Source organism: Rissa tridactyla, chromosome 7, assembly GCF_028500815.1.
Source record: "Rissa tridactyla isolate bRisTri1 chromosome 7, bRisTri1.patW.cur.20221130, whole genome shotgun sequence".
Taxonomy (NCBI): Eukaryota; Metazoa; Chordata; class Aves; order Charadriiformes; family Laridae; genus Rissa; species Rissa tridactyla.
This window is the reverse complement of record NC_071472.1, coordinates 16,456,489-16,475,389: the sequence shown is the minus strand read 5'-3', so window position 1 is coordinate 16,475,389 and position 18,901 is coordinate 16,456,489. Positions and strand designations below refer to the sequence as shown.

At 39.7% G+C, this 18,901-nt stretch overlaps 1 protein-coding gene across 12 annotated transcripts in view; it reads left to right on the top strand.

The window, feature by feature from the left end:
* The first annotated feature begins 14,803 nt into the window (after positions 1-14,803).
* Positions 14,804-18,901, top strand: part of BIN1 (bridging integrator 1) — a 101,292-nt gene continuing 97,194 nt past the window's right edge. For 8 of the 12 annotated variants that reach the window (XM_054208704.1, XM_054208701.1, XM_054208699.1 and 5 more), the window contains exon 1: positions 14,804-14,991. In XM_054208704.1, coding sequence (XP_054064679.1) covers positions 14,908-14,991 — 84 coding nt within the window. In that variant the 5' untranslated portion in view covers positions 14,804-14,907. The remainder of the gene's footprint in view (positions 14,992-18,901) is intronic. The other 4 variants (XM_054208707.1, XM_054208706.1, XM_054208703.1 and 1 more) reach the window with 1 other exon arrangement.

Sequence of the window (18,901 nt, the reverse complement as noted above, 5' to 3'; positions counted from 1 at the left end):
ATAAAAAAAAATCACTAATTCTCAGTGTTCCAGAGCAATGTTGGTTTGCACTGGCAGGCTCCCACGGAGGCAGATGCTTTGAGGGTTTTTCACCTCCTGAAGTGTCAATACAGGATTTACAGGGTCATGTGAAAAGCAAATGCTAAGATGATTTAAAATGCTACCAAGTTATAGTCACAGCACTGTACGGCTGCTTAGGATAGATGTAAATACATATGCTAATACAATCACTATGGAATGCACATTCAACTGGCCTTACACATTGGACCCTTCTGATTTTTGTAAGGTGTGATCGCCCGTATCATGGACTGTATATATTGAAGCAAGATAAACTACAGTTCACTGCAATGTGTGTTGGAAAATATTATGAAAGAGAGGTCCAAAGTTGCCAGGTATTTCTTATTCATATATAGGTTTTCATCTAAATTTTACACCAGTAGTAGTAAATAATAAAGTTAGATGGGAAGGTGTGAGTAGTAACTATTTTAATACTTGGTGATTTAAAAAGTATATTTTTATATATGTAACTATGCACAAAAAAAAGAAAAATATTTTATCATCTGTGATTAGTACACACATTCACATACTTTTCTCCCTTTCAAAGGGTATTAACACAGAAAATAAGTAAATGTATACCCAGAGCTTGCAAATGTTATTTATTCATGTTCATGCTAAATTAAAAAAAAAACAAAACAAAAACATGTAGATGTCGTGTGGGTACTTTAAAAAGAATTTCATCTGAGAGTTTCCCCCGTGGTTTCCAAGCTTTCTACAAGGAAACCACTGAAGTACTACACTGTTTTTGGTACCACTAGGTGGTGCTGCTTTTATAGTATTCCTTAGTAAAAGTCCGTGATTATGTACCTATGGAAAAAAAAATAATTATAGCTAAAAGCAATGTACTTACTATAGCTTCCTAAAGATAAAAGAGTTTTGTTATACTTGTTTAACAAGGACTATTAGCCCTTGCATGTGTAAATGTACTCAGTTTGTGTTCATCTCTTGCATATGCTTGCTTAAAATGGGAATTTGCATCTACCAAGTAGTACAGTGTGTCCAAAGTTTCATGTTTTCTCCTTAGAGAAAATTCAGCCTTTGCAGTCCTGTATGCCTTCTCCTGAGTTTTATCTTTAACAGAGTTTGTTAATCATTGAGCTTTGTCACTCTACCTCTTATCATGCAAAATTCAAAATAAAGACAGTTCCTCCTCTGAAGAGATTACAGTCTAGGTGAGATAAGAGTAAAGAAGACAGAAAATAATTGAGGGGGATATTTGGCGTATTTCAGGCACCACTGCAAATTTCAGTCCTGCATTGCAGTAACCAGCAGATCTTTTGACACAATTTAAAGGGTATTGAGCCAGTCTTGGCAATGTTTGAAACTTACTTTTTGCTGCCAAGTGTTTATCTAGTTGGGAAACAGTTAAATTGAAGCATAGACTCAGTGAAGCAGCCCACTTTGCTTAGATAAAAGGAAGGCTGGAGTCAGGCAATTTGGAAGGAAGTGTCAAGAGATAAACAACTGCAAGAGAATATTTGCCCAGATAAGTTTCAGGATAAGATCTGCTTTTACCATTTTATTGTTTCAAATCAGTCAAATGTAGAATTGGTGTCTAAACCAGAAGCTCAAAGGTCTGAGCAGATTGTTGAGATTGCATTGTTTCTATATTTTTGAAAGGAAAAAATGGAAAAATTTGGAAGTATGAATGAAACATTTTTCTTAAAGGCAAAAAGTTGTGTGCTTTCCCCTATGCAGGACATGAACTATGAAATTGCCCAACTTTCCTCAGCTTAATCATTATTTTTCAGAAAGCAAGTTGCTCAGGCAACTTCAGGAAACCAGTAAGCAATAGTAGCTGTTTGGAAGACATTTAAAGTAGGTTAAATTTCTTTGTCTGCTAGATGCAGGTAAGAATTTGCTTTCAGGTTGACACCCATCAGCTGAACTGCAGAAAGTTTGGGGGGGCTCTTAGCTCCCAACAAATACAAAATAATGCAAGTAACCTGCAATAAGGAATATTAAAGTAAAGTTGTATTGTCATGAGCCAGGAGTACACACGTAGGCAATTACCAAACTGACCTTGATACACATTATCTTAATAATTTCTTGGAATATTAGCATTTATGGGAGATTAGTACAGTTTAAAGTGCCTGCTGGGACACAAACTGGAAAAAGTATAATAATATGAGATAAAGCGATGCCATATGAAAGTATTCCATGTAGCACATACATGATAAACCCCAAAACCATGCAGAAACCATTAACTGTTACAAGTGGTCTCAAAAATAGCATCATATGGTATCTTTCCCAATAGCAAATGTTGATGTTCTTAAAATTAGAAAGCATGCCAACATATGAACGCCATTTTTTTTTGAAGTGTTTATGGGAAATGTCAAAGAACTGTAGACAGAGAACATGACTAACATGCTAAAGGAACTGTTGGTGGAGAAACGTGTAATACATCAACATTGACACATGCACAATCATGGCAATCTAGTCTTAAGCAAAAAATCAGTTTATGTAGGATGAAAGCAATTGTAACACGGGAAATCTAGGGTGTGCAATTAAATAAAAAAAACCTATAATGTACATTAAAGTTGCTAATTTATGATAGAAATCTTTGACCTGGGTCTAAGGGAAACTGATAAGACGGGATGCCTGAGAACTTTCCTCAAATCATAAAATTTCAGCCATGTTTACATTAGCAGCTAGCTTCCTTTGGGCAATTAGTTATCAGCTGTTTGTTTTTCTAACTGAATTAGTGTTTACCTTGGTTTACAATTGCAGGCGTAGACAAAGAGAAGATTAAAAAACATTCAGATGAGTCTTACTGTCAGTAGCTCACCTTGTGAAGGTCTTTGTCTCCTTTATGCAGATAGGGTTAACCACTTGAATTTGCTTGAAGGTTCCCAAATACTGCAGAGACAGTCTCATCCCAGATGGAAAAAGGAAGTATTAACTCTAGATGATTAGAGAATGAAAAAGGTATGTGGGGAATGAGTTACACATATCTGGAAGGGCTTGGTTAAAAATCCTCAACTAAGATACTGCTGAAAAGGCAATCAATATTTCACTATCACATTTATAGAAGCTTCTTTTATGTTATTGTCACAAATACGTAGATAATAAATGCATAATAACCATGATAACTCCATCAAACACCAGTTATTTTCAGATGAAGTTGCATGAAATAACATATCATTCTTTTCAAACAGAATGTAAGCATGAAATTAATCCAAGAAATAATCACTTACTAGTTGCTAGTCAGTTTAGTTTTGCAATATAAATAGGTATCAGTGCCAGAAAGTAGGCAGACATTTGTCTCGCTTCCATCCTACATTGTATTTTAAAGGTGGCTACAAAAAATCCCAACTGTTGCAGAGTTCTGAGACCTTAGTCTCAGCTGGCAAAGCTTTCTAATTCGTATTGCGACGCGGTGCATCAGTCAGCTTCTCACCAGCGAAGACTGCAGGGAATGGCCACGTTTGTCCGTTCCCTGGCTGTGTGAGATTAAGTTGAAACAGGAAAGGTGTAATTCAGCCATGCTACTCTACCAAAGCAGATGTCTCTAATGTTTGTATGTTTGTGAGACTGTAGACTTTAGGCCCACGGTGAACAGTTTCAGTATGTTGAATTCCACTTTCTACATCTCCTGGTGCTGGCTCATCTTGATTGATAAGGCATTATTGGCAAATGTATAGTAGAGATTAATGTTTAAATCTGTCATGACACTGGGCCACATTGAAATGCAAGAGTAGTACTTGCAATTACTGCAATTATGTTGATGTATAATTTGGTATTACATTTATAATTATTTTTTGATGTTGGCATTTCACCACCTAATATTATGGGAGGGGGGAGAGCAAATGAAATTTATGCAATTATTTGGCTAGAAAAAATTTACAGATACCACACTATCCTCATTCTACTGGCACAGAAAATAATGGTCTATTAATGAGTTTCTGTCACGAGAAGCGATAAAATATCAATTGTTCAATTCAGGTAGAATTAAGATTAATTAAATTCCAGGAAAATGTATGGTGGGGAATGATCTTCTATTTCCCAGATGATAGGTTAGGTCAGGGTACTAAGGTTTTTCCACCATATCAGCTACATCTGAGTGGAGAAAATCTTGCCTAGGCCACTTCACTTCACTTTTATGACTAGTATTTCAACTGCATAGTGTTAGAAAAAAGTTGGGAGAAAAGAGTTCATTATTTTTTAGATGCAACAAGTGGAACAACCCTCCAATTCCTTATTCATTATCAATATGTATTTGGCATCTAAAGTTTGAAAGTCTGATGTTGGACAATTTAACTGGAAGAGTGATGTTTAGCCTTAGGACCAGGGAACAATGAGAATCCATTATTTATTTGTCAGGGATTTGTAAAGGACTAAACCAAGGAAGCCTATTGTGTCATGCTTTAGTGTTTTTATTGAGTATTTTTTAAGAGGATGGCAAATCAAAAAAGGGTGAGAACTGCTAGCTAGAAGATATTTTCGTTGGTTGGTTTCTTTGATTCTGATTGGCTTTTTAGTGCCTGGTGGTTTTGTAACCAAGAGGCCAAGAGAAACAGATATCAAAGACAGCATGATTCAGTGTATTCTTTGTGATCAGCTGGACATTCCTATGGGATGAAGAGGAACTTTTAATTGCAAGAGAATGGGGGACTAGTACTTGTTGTGTCCAAAGAACTGTTTTGTGTCTCTACTCTTTCATATCAATGAGCAGGAGCCTGTAAAATATTTTTTAAAAAAAGAGCATTGCTGATCTGATTAGCTTTATCAAAACATGTCTAGGGTACAGTTCCATCCCATATGGTATAAAAACAAAAATTGTGTGTGTTTATATATATATATCTCTTCTGATATTTATATAAGATGACGAAGACTTGTTGGCTGTGAATTTTGTGGATAGGATAATTAATTAAATACCTCAAGGAAACATTGCATTAATGGCAAGGTCAAATCTTCTTCTTCTCCACCTCCCTGTAAAAAAAACTTCCTGTATAGAATGGGAATACCTAATTTCAGGAGGAAAGAATTGTGTGGTTTCTAGGATTATCACACCCCTATGAGGCTGTGAGTAGAGGTAGTATTGGTAGGATTTGCAACTGACTCATAGCTATTAGTTCCTCTGTCTGAATGTAGGATTGCTTGCCTTGCTAAATGTTTACCGTGGAAGTCTTGGTAAACTTGGAGCCTATTGGCATGCTAGGAAGGAATATTATTCTTTTTTAAAATCTATGATCTCAGAAGGTCTGTCAGCATACATACACCCAGAGGGATAATGCTGTGCAAGATTATTCTTATCCAGGCAGTTTGCTTTGTCTTGCTGTAATGGAGATGACTAATATTACGGAGAACAAAAATACTGTTCTCTTATAATAGTTGCCTTTTGGGTTTCTGTTTTCTACCAGTTTCTGGAAGCTAAATATGAGTAGCTACAGTATGCAGTCACTTATTTTCTCATATCTATTTGTGGGTATGAAGTCTACTATTGCTCACAGTAGTGTGACAACAGTATTAGAGGTATAAGTAAGCTAATGACCTCAGTGAAGCAGGAGTTCATGAGGAACAGTCTCTTCCAAATCCCCAGAGCTAGAATATAGAAGAACTAAATCCTTAGGATTTGAAAAGATCAGATCATAACTGAGATTTTCATTCTTTTTTTTTTTTTTTTTTTTGGAATAAGACATTCAAAGTTTCTAAAATCACAACACTGATCTAAATGGTATCTGGGGAAAAAAAAATGTGTAAATGGAGAAATTATATGAGTTTATGGTTTTGCTTTTTTTTTTTTTTCTTAACAACAAACATTTTTTGGATGTTTGTTTGAAATAAAATATTTGCAATAAGCAGTTTCTCTTTCATTCCTCTCCTTGCATAAGATGGAATTACTGGATGGAAAAATATCCCTTTGAGAAAGGGGAGTAGAATGTTAGTAGTAGCTGTAAACTTTAGCTTGTTTTCACAGTTTCATGTTCCCATTTCATGCAAGAATTTATTCGACCTATTTTCATGCAGGTTTCCTTGTTTCCTTAAAGGTGACAGCGAATGGAAATATCAAAGCCTTTCCTTCATGGAACGTGGAGTTCCTCTACTTGGGTATTAGTTTCAGTTTGTTATTTAGACTGAAATGCGTATGTGAGCATTGCAACCCATGAAACTTTCTTCCTTTATAGGGACTGGTCCTTGGGAAGCTCAGCGAACTTCCAACTACCTAAACTCTCTCCCTTTGGCTAAAGTGTTAGAGGCTTAAGCTTTTAGCATAGATGCATTCAGCCCAGGGCTGTGCACAAGAAGTTTGATGTGGTTTATCAGAATTAGCGGTTAAATGAGGTTAGTCTGGCACCATACACTCATTTTGGACTACATAGCTTAAGTTCTGTGAAACATTTTCCTGGATGTGGAGATGTGAGACTGCCTCCTCATTTTGTGCTGCTCTTTCTTGACTTTCTCATCACTGTACTGTTTTTTGTCAAGCTTTGGCTAAATATCAAACCAGGTGATGCTGATTGTGACCACATTCCCCGGTCACTCTTAGGCAGGAAAGAGGCTCTCTCGCTCCTCTTAAACTGCCAGGGCTGTACCTGCAATAGCTATAGGAAGTCTGCATGAAGGGATATAAATGGGAAGAACAAAGCATTTAAGGATTTCATACAGTAAAGGGACCAGTGCCTCACATGTGCAAGGGAAGGGGCTTTCTGCTCCTATTCAACACATTAGAAGCAGTGCAGGGAAGAGTAGGAGGTTCTCTGGTTGTTTTCCAAGCAGCATATTTTTGCGATATAGAAACTAAATTTATCTTTACCTCCATATGCAAGAGAGATGTATCACGTCTCATGTATTCCCTTAGCTTATGACTCAATGTCACTATCATCAAAGTATGCAGGGAAAGAAATGACCATGAATGCCTTAAAATAAATGAAAACATTGAAGCAATGGCTTAATTCTACCTGCCCTTCTTTGGTTTTGAGTTTTTGGGATTCAGATTTTGAAGTTTTCTTCCTGTCTGGAAACCTATTCATATGATTCCAAAAGGGAGGGTTTGACAGAACATCCTGTATTGCAAAATTTCTAGCAAAGACGTTGAGATGCTGCAACATTTCCAGACTTGTTCTTTAGCTTTCAGCGTAAAGTAGTAGAAATATCACGCATTTCCATCACTTGTACAGTGACATGTTCAGAAAAAGTTTCACAATTTAAGATGTTTGGTTGGTTTATCTGGTGGAGTTGCCTTGTTTCAAAATGGAGTTTGGAAAAAAAACAGAAATTTAGCTTGACATTTATGTTTTTTCCTTCTAGCATGCTGATGACCCTGATATCTGTATACACAAGGCTGTGACTCATTCAACCGTCGAGGAAGCTTACTTTAAGACTCTGTAAATGCTTTCTGCTAAATTTGGCAGGGACACTTCAAGATATCAGAGCATTGAATGGCATGTAAAAATGTCACATAATCTGTGAAGAGAAATATGTCAATTCTAACTAGGTGACCCTCAATTCTAAATCTCTATAGTATTCCATTGTCAATCGTGGATCAAATATTTGTCTATGAATACCAGAAAACTGGTAATTTACCAAATTTGGAAACAGATAACTACCTGCAGCAACTGAGTACAGTACTTAGAATTTAGGTAAGAATCCAGGTTGGAGTAGCAGAGAGCTGTTCACATTAAGAACCATTTTGATGGGATTGTCTGCTCTTTTCCTTCACAATGGTTTACACTTCATTTCTGGATTTTTAAGCATGTACTATCGCAGTGCAGGGACCCAGACTAATTTTAAGGTGGAATATTTAAGTGATGCAACTAGCACCTAGGTAATAGAAATGATTCCAATGCATTAAGGCTTACATACAGTAAACACCTACTTGAATTTTCTTGAGCCTGTTCTTTTCTTTTCATTGGAAATTAACCCTTTGGTGTGCACTAATGGTAAAAATGGTATAAAGAATAAAGCACATGCATAGTTTGAAAAATTCCTTAAAGTCCCTATAATATCCAGAAGCATTGTTTTCCTATATCAGATTTTTTTACTAGAAATGCAAACATTTGTATTGATTTACCTTTAATGAAAACTATTGTCTCTGAGAGTGTTTTTTGTGAACATGTATAGTTAACTTTGAAATTACTTACTAGGCTCTTTAATTCTTTTGAAGTCTTCGCTGTTTTTCACTGAGTCTTTATGAAAGTCTTTGATAGAGTTTATAAAGCCAAACCGGTGGAAATGGCTGAGTTGTTAAAGGTAAGAATCATATTTTTGCATTTGTCTGTGTTGTATTTTCTGGAGGTCAGTCCTGGTCTAGAACTAGGAAAACACTATTCTACATGTCAGTTACTATTAATTATAATAGATTGTATAGTACTGACATATTGAATACATGCAGGAAACTGCATTTGCCAACCTGGAAAGTTACTGACCTCATTTTCTGAAAAATCAAATCCCAAACATCAAAAGCAAAGACTTGGCTAACTTTGAAAACTAAACAAATCTGAAGTGGTAGTGAGCTTACAGTAAATGAAGGTGAGATAGCTCTCGTAAATGAATGAGTCACTCAATGTCATTTCTAAGGAAATGAAATGAGGGTATCGGTAAAGGGAAGCAAGGAGGAAGACATTGCAACTGGGGCAACTGTTACAATTACGTAAGTTGACCTGGTATGGTTATCACCAGTGTGAAACCTTGTGGAGTTATGGTTTTTAGAAAATATTTTCTGGATTTCACTTATGTTTTGTGCTGTTGACATGGTATCCTGGTGATATGATATCCTTCGTGTGATTTTACCAGATGGGCCATGTGTTCTACCATAGGTAAGAAGGACATAAACTGGCCCATCTATTAGAGTATATAATTAATCTCCATTTTAATAAATAGTAGAAGGCTTCCAGAATCTTCAGAATAATTTCCAAAGCAAGCACATGATTCACTTACCTGCTCCCTTGTTGACTGATGATAATGAAAAACTAAAATGCTTACATGTGCACGGTGGGGCACATAGAAATTTTGGTAAGCTTCTTGGAAGTATATTTGTGTGAAGCTTACAGACCATTCCCATTCTTTACTTACTTCATTTATTAGTGAAGGGTAGCTGATCTGTTATAAATTCAGGGTCTAAGATGACTGTGATGGCCAAATCCCCAGAAAACAAGAAAGGCAGCAAAAAGAAAACAGCTACGTGCAGCTGAATCAAGCATGCAAAATGGCACATGGATGGAAAAGAAATTTGATCTGAAAGTTGAAGTTGAGTGAAAAATCTGCCAAAGTTTTGAAGTCTCACCCAGTAAGATATATCATGAACACCACACAATTATCAACAATTCAAGCAAGGTTGCAATCAAGTCTTCAGTGAGATCCGAGACAAAGTTTTAATGTAATTTTATTTCCTGCTTCTCCCCCTTTCTGAGGAATTGAGTCTTCCTGAACTAGACTGGCAAAGCTCTCAGCTTTGGAGCCTTCCCTGTGCTATGGTATTAGATATTTTTTTTGTGTTTAGGACATGAGAAGGGTTACTTACGTATCATCTTCTGCTTCTGATAACAAGATAGTGAAGAGATTCAACAGAAGTTGTGAGTTTGAGAGATGTGGGAGAGAACACCTTCTGGACACTATTTCTAAACCGAAGTTGTTTCATCTTGCTTTTGTTTGAGGGGACAGAACACATAATGAGCAAGGTTTTATCTATTATTTTCATGGCAGAAATTTACTAATCCTTCCCCCACCCCCCCACCCCCACCCCCCCCACCCCCCCCCCCGCACCTTTCTGTTGGAGAGCAAAGGGAGAGTTTGCATGAGAATATAGTCAGTCAGAAAGGAATGTTAAGGCAAACTAATGGTGACACTGATGTCTGAATTACCCTTGATAATGTTATCAGACTAAAAGGAGAGATAGAAGTCACCTTTGCAAGCTCTTCCTGAATGTTGTCCCGGAAGAATGCATGATCTGCCATGGAAAAAAAAAAAAGTGAGCATGCTGTTTAAGGCAAACAAGGTTCGAGTCAGAACTTGATTAGATTTTCCTACAGAATATATTTTGTGTAACTTGTTGTTTTCAAGGTGTTGGATTTACTGTTTTAAATTAATCCTTCAACTGACATCACTAAAGCAAGGGAGTGGCGTTGGCAATTGGTGAGGCCAGCTGACTTGCAGTGTTAGAGCCGGAACAAGACTATGGATCCAAACAACCAGAGGCTTTGGAGTTGTTTAAAATGTGAACCCAGCTTTGAATACAAACAAGAAATCATGACTGAAATAGACCCATCTTGCGTTACATTAGTACTTGGGGAGAAGGGCTTTAGAGTTTTTGGAATAATTTATTGAAAATAATATTATTTAGTATGGATATAAACATTTTAAGAATTCAGTAATGATATATTTATATTTACCGTAAACATCTTTAATCAACTGAGATCTAAAATGTTTAAAAAACCCCAATAATTGAAGACTTAAAATCAGAACTCCTTGCTGAAAAGAAACAAAAATCATGTTTATTGAATTTTAATCTTCTCTGTAACTGGAATGGAGAATATATACTTCTAGTTCCATGAATGGTAGAGACCACTACTATTGTAATTTTGAAATTATTTTATTTAAATGAATTGGTTTATACATGGAAGATTTTGCCACCAGTAGCAGGGAAGCAGATACATTTTGATTATCACAGCTTGTAGCTCTAAACATACAAGCTACAATTAAAAGCTCCCAGTCAGAAAAAATAAAGATATGTTAATGGACACATTGCTGAAATTACTCTTTAAAAAATAAAATTTTATACCAATTTAAATTAGAAATCATGAAGAAAACATCCTGTTCCCAGATGGACAAACTTGGCAAAACAGGAATAATAATTAAAAAAACAAAAAGAGAGATATAACAACAGTTTGTGCAACGAAGGGAATAAATTGTACTTAAACTACCAAGTAATAGTCTCCAACCCAGCGAGCACTTAAACATATGCTTAATTGTAAACAGGTGAGCAGTTCATCTCTCTTTAATGAGACAACTGAGAAGTGAAATGCAGTTATGGGGATGAGACCTAACATAGGCATTACTGACTAGAGTATTAATGGAGTAAGAAAGCAATAAAAAAGCAATGGTAGGTATGTACATGTTAAATATGTGCTTTTGTGCTATTGTGTTTGACAGATTTGCTGCTTCCCTATGAACTGTGTAAATGAATCATGCTGTCACCAGGGAGATGGACTACAGGTGGGTTTCATAAACCACCTGGCTCTCTTAACTTCAGCTATTTAAGCGATTCATCTAATCTCCCTCTGTAGCTAAGGAGGAAGGGAGATGTTTCTAGAAGCTGTTTTACCTTTTATCATCCTTTAGAGGTACTGATTTCCCTCTTTTGACTATAAAAGGAGCCTAGGTGACTCAGCTTAAATTAAACTAGATATGTTTAGCTGGTTACAATTAGATGAAATGAAGTGTCCTAAGGTCTAGTGTTAGAATAAATGAGACAACTATGCACATATTGAACCTACTGAATCTCATTGCAGGAGACGGATGTAAGCATCAAGGTCTATTTTTTTTAACTCCAAGTGTGCAGAATCTGTCATTAATGGCTTCTAAAAGGTTAGACAGCTCTGCCTCACAATGACGCAAAGCACAAATGAATACAAGCATTAAGTTGCTAGCCTGTATGTTTATTACTATGTGCAGTCCTATTGACTTACAAAATTATTATTTATGTTTATAAGCTTGTAAAAAAACTGTAAGCTTGAGATCAGAACAATGGTGGATAGATGTGAGTCTCAAACCTCTCTGGTCCACAAAGCAACAGCCTTCACCATATATCACCTGGCTAAAATGGCTTGTGTGTTCGTTCAGATGCATAGCCACTCATTGTTGTGATGTTCACTGGGTCATGCTAGGGGAATACCTTTTGTGACACACCTGGAGCCCCACAAATGCTTTGCAGCTTTGGTGCTGATCCAATCAAGCACAGAAATATCTGGGAAATGACTCATGCTGGGAGGTGGATTCTTGCTGTTAATCCCAGCTTTTAAAATGTACACAGTTTGTCATCGTTTTTCATTGTGGTGAACGTTTGTGTCTGGCCACTTTTGTTTTACGATTGTCTCAGGTTTGCCATGGACTCTCTTTTCAGCTCATGTGCTGCAGTCATTCGCTTTTCACTTGAAAGGACGTACTCAGACAAAAATCCCTTCAAAACCAGTTTCACTGAAGAAAAGACCTAAGCGGGAGAAGCAAATATATGAGGTAGGATGGAGAGGAATGCATTCTGACCCTGAAACATCTGCTCTTTTAAATGTGATGTTACAAATGTTTAACCACATGTGTATCTTTCACTTTTAAAAGCTCAGCTAAGGAGGAGGAGATGGGGAGTAAAGGACAAAGAAAACGGGCTATTAATTATGTTTCCAGATCATACTGAGCAGTGAGATGCTGCAAAATTGTAGATGGTACTGGACAAGAAATGTAATATCTCATAAGGCTGAAATTATGGTCAAAATGAGACGCATTTGGGACAAATACACAGATGTGTATCTAGAGAAAAACACAGAGAAATAAGAATACTAAATGTAAAGCCAGAAAGGAATTGAATAAAATTGCAGTTTGCAATACAGTGTGGCATCACAGGTATGCACACACTTGAGTCTGAATGTGTCTCATATCACTGCACTTTCCTCATATACAACTGAGGCACATGCCTAAGTATTTTATTGAATAGGAATAGTATGTCTAGTAACATAATTGAAGTATAACATGGATTTAAACCAGTTTCTGAATGAGGCCTTTTGTCATTAAAAAAAAAAAAGCCATTGTCATAACAGGCAAGAAATGCAGAGGCATTATCTCATGAAGCCTCACAAAGAGGTGTTGACAGGTTCTCTGCCCACAGTTTCTAAGGGCTCTGGCAAGACAATTGTTTTTATTCCAAGTTCTGAATGAACAGAAATAGTTCTGAAGCAGAAATGGGAAACAATAAATGAAATATAAGATGAAAAAGCTGGCCTAGCTCTCTCAAGTAATCACCTTCGACATTTTTCTGTTGCTTTAGATCGCAATAGTGAGCGCTACACTCCTCCCTATCTGTGTGAAACCCTGGAGATAACAGTCTTCATGTGGCAAAATAAAGACTGTATGAAATCATCTTGGAACACAGGTAGGTTTTGGTACCATCTTTGAATTAAAATAGGTGTAAGAGATGCAAGTCTCCATCTTCAATTAAGGCAAACGCAAGTTCCTTAAATATCTAAATTGCCTGCAGAGCGTTGGTTCGGTTGATACTGTACTGGGTGCTGTGTGTGCCCCAAGCAGATGTAAGAGCCCACAAATAAGTAAGGCGAGTGTGCAGAAGCAGGCAAGGCGGGAAGCTTCCCCACCACCTGACCGAGCCCCAGCATGTGGAACTGACGGAAGCTTTGAGGCTGAGTATTAGGATATGAATAACAGTGCTGAGGTGATTTCTTGTATTCCAGGAAGCAGAACTTTGTCCTATCTTGTAAAGGAATAGAAGTTCACGAAAGGTATTTGCACAGTAGGTCTAGCAAAGCATGACCGAACCCCTGTTGGGATGAAAGTCATGGCATAACTGCAGTGTACACAGTCAGGAGGTCCAGGATCACTGAAGGGGGACAAGGGCAGACAAGAGGCAGGGCGCGTATTTGGGCCAGGAGAAGCAACACTGAAAAGCAGTTGATCTACAGCTGAAAAATGATACCATACAGACTAAGGTAGCAGGAATTCAGGGGAAATTAGGCCTATAAAGCGCTCTGTGCAGTCATGGTTGGTTTTCTTCAGGTAAACTCCATCACTGCAATGTCTTCTGCAGTGGAGATACGCAAAGCGCCTCACTCCGCTGTCACCATTACTCCCTAACTGTAACAGCCATCATGTGCAGTCGTGCAGAATCCAAATTCTCGTGCAAATCTAAAACCACGTAAAAAGCCACTACCACAGCACATTGAAAGTTCTGTACAAACATTAACCAATTACCCATCCTAATGTTCCTGTGAGGCAAGCTGGTCAATTGATTATTCCAGTTCTCAAAGAGACAGGGCAGAGGTGAAGGCATTTACCTGGCTCCCGTAATAGGTTGGTGCATTAAAGGATGAAATCTGAAATTTCAGATTGCCCTTTTAAAAGCAGAGTATTGGTTCACTTACAGATCCCTTCCCCTAAGAATGTAAATTGGTCAGTGTTTGTAAAGATCTGTGAATAATTTGAAAAGTACCTTTGTTGTATAAATTTAGGAGTACGGACAATCGGCAGTAGCAATGAGTGGTACAAACACTCTTAAAACAAGAATGCCGGTTTGCTGCAGGATGAAAGACAACAGCAACCTCGCGCCATCGTTACCTATCTAAGACTAAGATTAATCGCTTGTTACTCTCTGATTGTGATTACTAACGAAGACCGATACCGCCATGAGCCAGCATCTCTAAGTAATGTTCCTCTAAGTCATGTTTTGAAGTGTCAGTGACTTCTTCAGGGGCACAGCTCCTTTCCACCAGGTATCTCTCCCTCCATCCCATCTCCCTCCTTGGGATGCTTCCCAGATTTTCCCCACCCTGCCTGGCTCCTCTGGGCCAGGCTGCGGCGGGTCCCCCGCCGGGTCCCCCCCCGGGCCCAGAGGAGCCAGGCAGGGTGGGAAAAATCTGTCAAACACCTCTCTTTTCTCTTCTTCTCTCCCTCCCCGCCCCCGCCGGCAGCATCCCACCCCTCGCAGCCGAGATACCCAGCCGTGTCGCTGCTGCCACCTCCCGGGGCGACGCGCGGCCCCTTTAAGGCGGCGCGGGGGTTGCACTGTCCCTTTAAAAGGCGGCGGGAGGGAGGCGGTGGCCACCGGGGCCATCGCCTGCCCGCCGGGTTTTCCCCCCCTTTTCCTGCCGGCCCGGCGTTCGCAGCCGCCCGTTAAAAAGAGGAGGCAAGATGGCCGAGCTGGGCAGCAAAGGGGTCACCGCCGGGAAGATCGCTAGCAACGTCCAGAAGAAACTGACCCGAGCGCAGGAGAAGGTAGGGGACAAGGCGGGAAAAGGCGGGGGGTGCGCTACCGCCAGCGTTCCCTCCCTCCCCCGGGATGCGGGGCGCGATGCCGGGTACCGGGGATGACATCCCCTCCCCAAAGCAGAGATGCGTCTGGCGGTGTGTGTCGGGGGGAGGGCTGGCAGCTGCCTCTCTAAAGCCTGCGGATTTAGGGCCCCCTCGCATCCCGGGAATGCGAAATATCGCTGCTGCGAGCTGTAAGGGTTTTTCCGTCCGCCTGCACGCTCAGGATAGGCAGAAACATGGCATCGGATTCAGCTGGGAGAGGGGAGGGAGGGCAGGGCGCCGCACGTTGGTTTTAAATATGTAGATGTTTATTGTTTCAGCAGGAGGAGACCGGCTTTCTACGGTGTTTAGGTTGTGCTTTATGCGGCAATTTCAAGAGCAGTACGGTATTTTGCGATGGCGCTAAATACGTAACCTCAAAGATGGTGAGGAAAAGGAGATGGGCGCTTGCTTCCTTATCTTCTAACAGCACAGCATGATAGTCGCTACTTGCTTTACTGACCTTGAACTCCAGATTGTGGAATGGTGGTAAGGCAAAAACCATACTGTCTTTGTAGATTGTGCCGATGTCTGCTGAGGGAGGGCTTTTTTTTTGAATCCCGGGAGCCCTTTTGCTGCTCTCCACCCAGCCCCGTGCCAGCAAAAGGTGCCAGGAATATGCAATGGATACTTTTCGTGTTCATCTCTCTGGCATGCTGCATCTGATGCCAGATGCCTGCTCTGTGTAGGGATTATCGGACGTTTTATGCAGGGACATTGATCAGCTGCTTTTATCTCAGGCACGCTCATCTTGGTTTTCAGTGATTTGCTGTGGGATGACATTGGCTGAATAAGGACTGGTGCATCTTCGAGGGAGGGAGGGTGATCTGCCCACTGCTGCTCTTGTTGCCTGTGAGTTATCTTTAGCAGCTAGATTTAATCTAGGAGGTTTGGGATTGGATGCAGTGCTGGCCTGAGCCTTGTACCAATCGCTGACACTGTTACAAAATGCTGCTGGGTCAGAATGGCAACCCAAACCTGTTGGGCCTAATGTTGCACGTGCTGCTTCCCCTGGTTTAAGGTCATTTACTGAGACTAGAAGCATGCTTTGGACTTGCCTGATTGCTTGGAAAAAATAGCAGATCCAGTATGGAACTGGCTGCAGCAACCTGGCTGTCCTGGCTTCGCTCCATTCATGAGAGTGAGCGTGGCCACATCCGTGTTTTTTTCCCCTTACTGTGGTTCCAGGAGGGGACAGGACAGGAAATCTGTCTCCTTATATCTGCTCTACCTGAATTTGTCGTAGATGCTAAATTCGCTCTGTGTTAGCCACCAGATGGCAACCATCTTAATAGTTAATATTAAGGTAGGTGGTGAAGGCTGAGCTCCTGGCCTGCTGATGAAGTTATTGTATTTAATGGTGCAGCTTGGAGCCAAGTGTGGCCTGCCAGGCCCTTCCTCGGCTTCTTATCAGAATACACACAGGTTCTTTTCCTAGGGGAGAGAGTTTTCCACAAGTTCCTCTCAACTGGCGATCCAATTCACTTCCTTGCTTATTCCCTGATGGTGATTGTTGTTGTGGGAAAAACAACAACAATAATAATTGAGAGTTTAGCTGTATATTGCAGGTAACTTGCATGATCTGAAATCAGTTGTTTGTCTCTTTACACAGGAAAAAGTACAGCTTTTTTTCCCCTCTAAGGAGAAAAGCAAAACAAAACCCAAAGCACTTGCTTAATAACCTCACACAATTTCTAGGCCCTTTGGCTGTTGTTATCCTAACGCAAATGAAACAACTTTCCTCTCTGGGCTCTCAAAAAAGCAGTCTTGCTTAATTGTCTGTCTGGTTTCTTCATATTGCTGCAGCTTCATCAGCTTCATCTCTAGCAATTCCTCTTTTGTGGAGCGGTAGGTGCTTTACCCTTGTCTCTAAGGGACAGAGTTTCACTGAGGCAAGCGTGTGAATGTGAACTTTCAGCTCATGAGGAAAGATAGAGCTGAAGATGAAGTGAAGAGGAAGGCACCAGCAGTTATGGCACTACACCGGTGCTGGTCTTGTAGTACTTTGTTTTAAACTGTGTTACGTGATACTATGTGTAGCAGAAAGGGTAAACCACGTGTCTGGAGATAAGGACCAGGTGTTTAAAAAATATTAAAAAAAAAAGAAAAGGTAAAGGTGAGCAGAAGCGTGCAGAGGTAGATCTGGGCACGCAACAGACCAAGCGCTTAAAGATGTATCAGATTTTGGTGAAGGGATGCTGAGTGCGGTTGAACTTTCCTTTTTGAGGCGAGTATAATTTGAGGCTTAAAGAAGCTGACAGTGTTCCTTTTACGTATCCTCTTTCGATTTGAATCTAGGATAAAAATTCTTCCCTTCAGAGTGGTATCTCCCTCCCAACTTGAGCCCTGAGGCTTTGACTTAAGCAATTTCCTTCATGGTGAATTTAAGCCTTGTGTTAAGTAAAGAATGATGTCTTTTTGTTCAATGCAGAATTTGCACTGAAACACTGTACACATCCTTTTTTCCCTTCTGAGATGGCTATTATGTAAAGTATGTAAGATATTCCTTCAGAAGTACTGTTTGTTTTGAGCCTTTCAGCAAAACTATTGGCTATTTTTGGAAGATACTTTCTCAATTCCACAGGAAATGTGGGGCAGAATGGTTGCCTATGCTGTTTGCAAATGGGCTGCGCACCCTTTTAACCTCTCTCTCTATTCAAAGGTAGCCTCAACTATGATACTTGGTAATAATTTGCCCATTGTCCAGTGAAATATATCACATAAGTTGATGCCTCTGTCCAGAGCAATCCACCTAGAAGAAAGGACACATGCAACTGTTGCTAACTCATATATCATCCTTTGCAACTAACAACTAGGTGATTTAGGCTGGAAGTCACAATTTGTTCATCCTGAAGGATTTTCAGACCAAGACATTGAGCTCTCAACCTTTCATAATTCTAAACTTCTTAAAATGGAGTAAAATTGTGATGCCTCCAATGACATGGTGTTTTGGAGAGAGCCTAGTGTTTGCAAGCTCTTTTAAACTTTGCCAGTAAGGATTTGAAGTTTTTTTGCTTTATGTCTGTAATCCATCATCTCACTTAAATTGCATGTTTCTGCGATGTGATCAATTTTTACCTTATACTTTTGAGTTTTTTAAAAATTTCCCCAATTTCCACAGTTCTTACTTTGCTCAAAGAGTGTCCTGTTTCTGGACGTGTCAGTCTGCACATGCACAGACATTTCTGCTTTGAACAAATTAAAACAGTGTCTCAGTTACTTGATGCAATCCTGGTATGAGGGTAACTCCTCTGCAAGGTTCCAGGAAGGGGTTGAGTTCAGGGAGCAAATGGATGGGGGTTTTGTCGCTTGACTGGCAGTGAGGGTCCTCGTCACAGAATCGAGCTCTTTGCTTTCCTCCAGCAGGTTGGGCAGAGATTCAGAGTGGAAAGAGGGTACTGGCTGCACGGGCACTGACTGAAGTTTTAAATTGCATAGAGATTAATAGGCACATCTGAGGAGATGAATTGTAAAGTTGACATTAGAAAGAAAGGTTTTTCTTCAGGAGCTTTTTTTGCGTGGAGAGTAGAAAGAGATGAACTTACTTGTCCCTTGCTAGACTTCGACTGAGCATGGGAAGTTCCTATCCTATAGGAGTGGCGGTCTTTTGCTCTCTTCATTACAAAGCTGGGCAAAATGAGGAGTCTGTGTTCTTTGCCATGAATAGGCTGTCATATTTTTTCATATTTTTACTCTGAGGCACCAAAAAACCAAGGGATCCCCTTTTCTCTGTCCCCGACCAAAGGGGAAGACTTTGTTCCAGGACCTGTCAAGCTTTAGTTTGGACATCCAAACTCCCTTGTGTTAGAGGGTATCATTTAGGTTGTAGACTCTG